The sequence below is a fragment of the Ursus maritimus genome, unplaced genomic scaffold (assembly GCF_017311325.1).
Source record: "Ursus maritimus isolate PB19 unplaced genomic scaffold, ASM1731132v1 scaffold_1149, whole genome shotgun sequence".
NCBI lineage: Eukaryota > Metazoa > Chordata > Mammalia > Carnivora > Ursidae > Ursus > Ursus maritimus.
In genome coordinates this window covers 1-2614 of record NW_024423508.1, presented here as the reverse complement: position 1 = coordinate 2614, position 2614 = coordinate 1, and the positions used below count along the sequence as shown (strand labels likewise).

General features: G+C 52.2%; 1 protein-coding gene across 1 annotated transcript; it reads left to right on the top strand.

Moving 5' to 3' along the window:
* The first annotated feature begins 6 nt into the window (after positions 1–6).
* Positions 7–1686, top strand: LOC103679877 (receptor-interacting serine/threonine-protein kinase 1-like). The gene is made up of 2 exons (XM_008709408.2): positions 7–239; positions 1013–1686. The coding sequence occupies exons 1-2, from the start codon at positions 88–90 to the stop codon at positions 1227–1229; spliced, it is 369 nt and encodes a 122-aa protein (XP_008707630.1). The 5' UTR covers positions 7–87; the 3' UTR covers positions 1230–1686.
* The last annotated feature ends 928 nt before the right edge of the window (positions 1687–2614 follow it).

Genomic DNA, 2614 nt, shown 5'->3' with positions numbered 1-2614 from the left:
GTTTTGTTTTGTTTTACAGGGCGCAGCTCTGAGGGGGAAAACGTGGTACATTTCTGGCCATTCTGAGGAGTCACAAGGACACCAGCCATGTCCTTGGATGACATTAAGATGAAATCTAGTGACTTTTTGGAAAAGGAGCATCTGGACAGCGGGGGCTTCGGAAAGGTGTCTTTGTGTTTACACAGATCCCATGGACTCGTGATCCTGAAAAAGGTGTACACCGGGCCCAAACGCACTGAGTGAGTTGGGAGTAGAGGCAGGTGGGCCAAATTAGGGGCTGGCGGTGGGAAGAATTACTGTGGCGGTTCAGGGCAGGGCAGTGATAAGCATGGCCCAGGCGTTAGAAGGAGACAGACTGCGGTGTGTCCGCGGGCGCACTTTCTGTCCAGTAACCCTGCGAGCTGGTTATTATTGTCCCCGTACCGCTGAATGAGGATTCAGAGCGACCAAAGCTCACAGCTAGTAGACAGTGGAAGAGAAGCGAAGGGAAGGAATGAGAGAAAGGGAAGGAGATGAGGGAGGGAGGCAACGAGAAGACAGAGGGAGGGGTCCTTGAGAGACTTGGGTACCTGCTGCACTGTTTGGGGGGCGGGGGCCAGCCCTACGTATAGGAAAAAAAAAGCTAGCCCATTAATTAGAGGTTCGAGAAGCCCTCTCTTTAAAGCAGTTGGTGGACTTGTTTTACTTCCCTCTCTTCTTGCCAGAGTGGCTACCCAGAGAGGCTGCATTTTCTGGCATGCCATCTCACGCAGCCCTTTGTTCGGCTGCGTCTCGTTGCGGCTCTTCGGGTACTTTGCATTCATTCGTTCACTGCTCTGATGTGTCTTGAGCGCTCGCTGCCCATCCGGGCCAGGAACGAGAAGCTCCTGTGCCTGCGGACGCCCGTGCTCTGGGCCTGGGAGAGATCAGTGCACGCACGGGCGGCAGCACCAGCACGGGATGCGTTTCTCGGGGGCACAAGGCACGAGCGCGCTAACTCCGCGCATCTTCTCAGCGCCTTTCCGTCCCGCAGGTACAACGAGTCCCTGCTTGAGGAGGGCAAGATGATGCACAGGCTGAGACACAGTCGGGTGGTGAAGCTCCTGGGCGTCATCATAGAAGAAGGGAACTACTCCCTGGTGATGGAGTACATGGAGAAGGGCAACCTCATGCACGTTCTGAAGGCGGAGGTAACGAGGGCTCGCGGCGCGCTGGCCCCACACCGCCGCCCGGGCGCGGCTCGTCCGTGATGCTTCTCGCCGCTGTGTTGGTTCTTTTGCAGCTTGTGGGTGTCAAATGACCCCCTTGTGAGTTGCTACATAGTTTGGATTTTCTGAAGTCAGCCCCTGGTGAGAATGTGTGGATTTCCGCTGCCCAGAAGGTGGCCTTGCCTCGCTGTCGGTCCTCGCCGACCGCTGTCTGTGCCGCCCGCTAGGGGAGGTCCCCCCGTGTCCCCGTGCTGTAGCTAGCTTTGGTCAGCCGGTCCAGCAGCCACAGTGCAGGGACAGCCACTGTCTTCCTGAAGCCCGCCGTCTGACCTGAGGCCTATGCCTCCTGGGTCACCATGAGCAGACTGGAGGATGTAGGCTCGACACCGCTGTATGTGGAGACGGAATATTCATGATTGCTCTTTGATACCACTTGAGAAACGTAGAGGCCAAATATAGAGCATTAGAGGCAACAACACTGGATAAGTAAGACTTAAAATAAGAAAAGAAAAAAGTTTATGAAAACCACATCGCTTTACTAAAGCGTTTTTTTAGAGTTTATCTACCTATTAGAGCAAGGCCTGGTGCTGGCTGTTCAGGAGGCAATGGCAAATAGGACACAGACGCGGACCTCCCACGGACAGCTAAGGAGGGAACGGTAGGGCATAATGGTGTTTGGGTAGACATTTCCCAGCGTGCTGTTGGGAACAGAGGCATTCACTTCAGTGTGGAATAGATAAGAAGGGCTTCCAGAAGGAGGATGCTTAAGCCAAAGCCTGAAGGACAAGCAGAGAATCGGGAAATATGTGTTCCAGGTGAGAGAATGGCAAAGGAAAGAGAATATGCCAAATTTAGGACACTGCAAATAACTAGATTTGGCCAAAGCGTAGATTGCATGTGGGAGTGGTGGGCTGTGGCAGTCTGTAAGGCAAATATCCCCCCCCATCTTCTCCCTCCCCCTACCACTGCCTGAGGTTATGCCCGTTCTTCAGTTCTTCTAAGCCCCAGACATCTCCCGCAGACACCTGTGGGAAGGGGAAGAGATGTTCACCTATACACATTGTGTTATAATTGAATGAGATTGCTCTTCTCGCCAGAACTAGCTTAGACCAGCTGCTGCATAAGTAAATAGGCATTTTGATTGGGAGATAAATCCTGTGCGACAAGAGGCGTTCTGCTGATCAGGTGAAGATAAGGTGGACTAGTTTGGGCTCCAGAAGAATTCAGGAGGATGTAAGGGAGAAAAGCAGAGAGGGGAAGGAGAAGGGCATTTCCTTGGCTTGCTCAGAATTTTTTCCTACGTCCAAAGTATACCCAGGAAGAAGGGAAAATCTCGGCTCTTTCTTGGGTGGTGGTGATCAGGTTACCAACTCAACTACATGATGGGTTTTATTTTTTATTTTTTATTTTTATTTTTTTTAAAGATT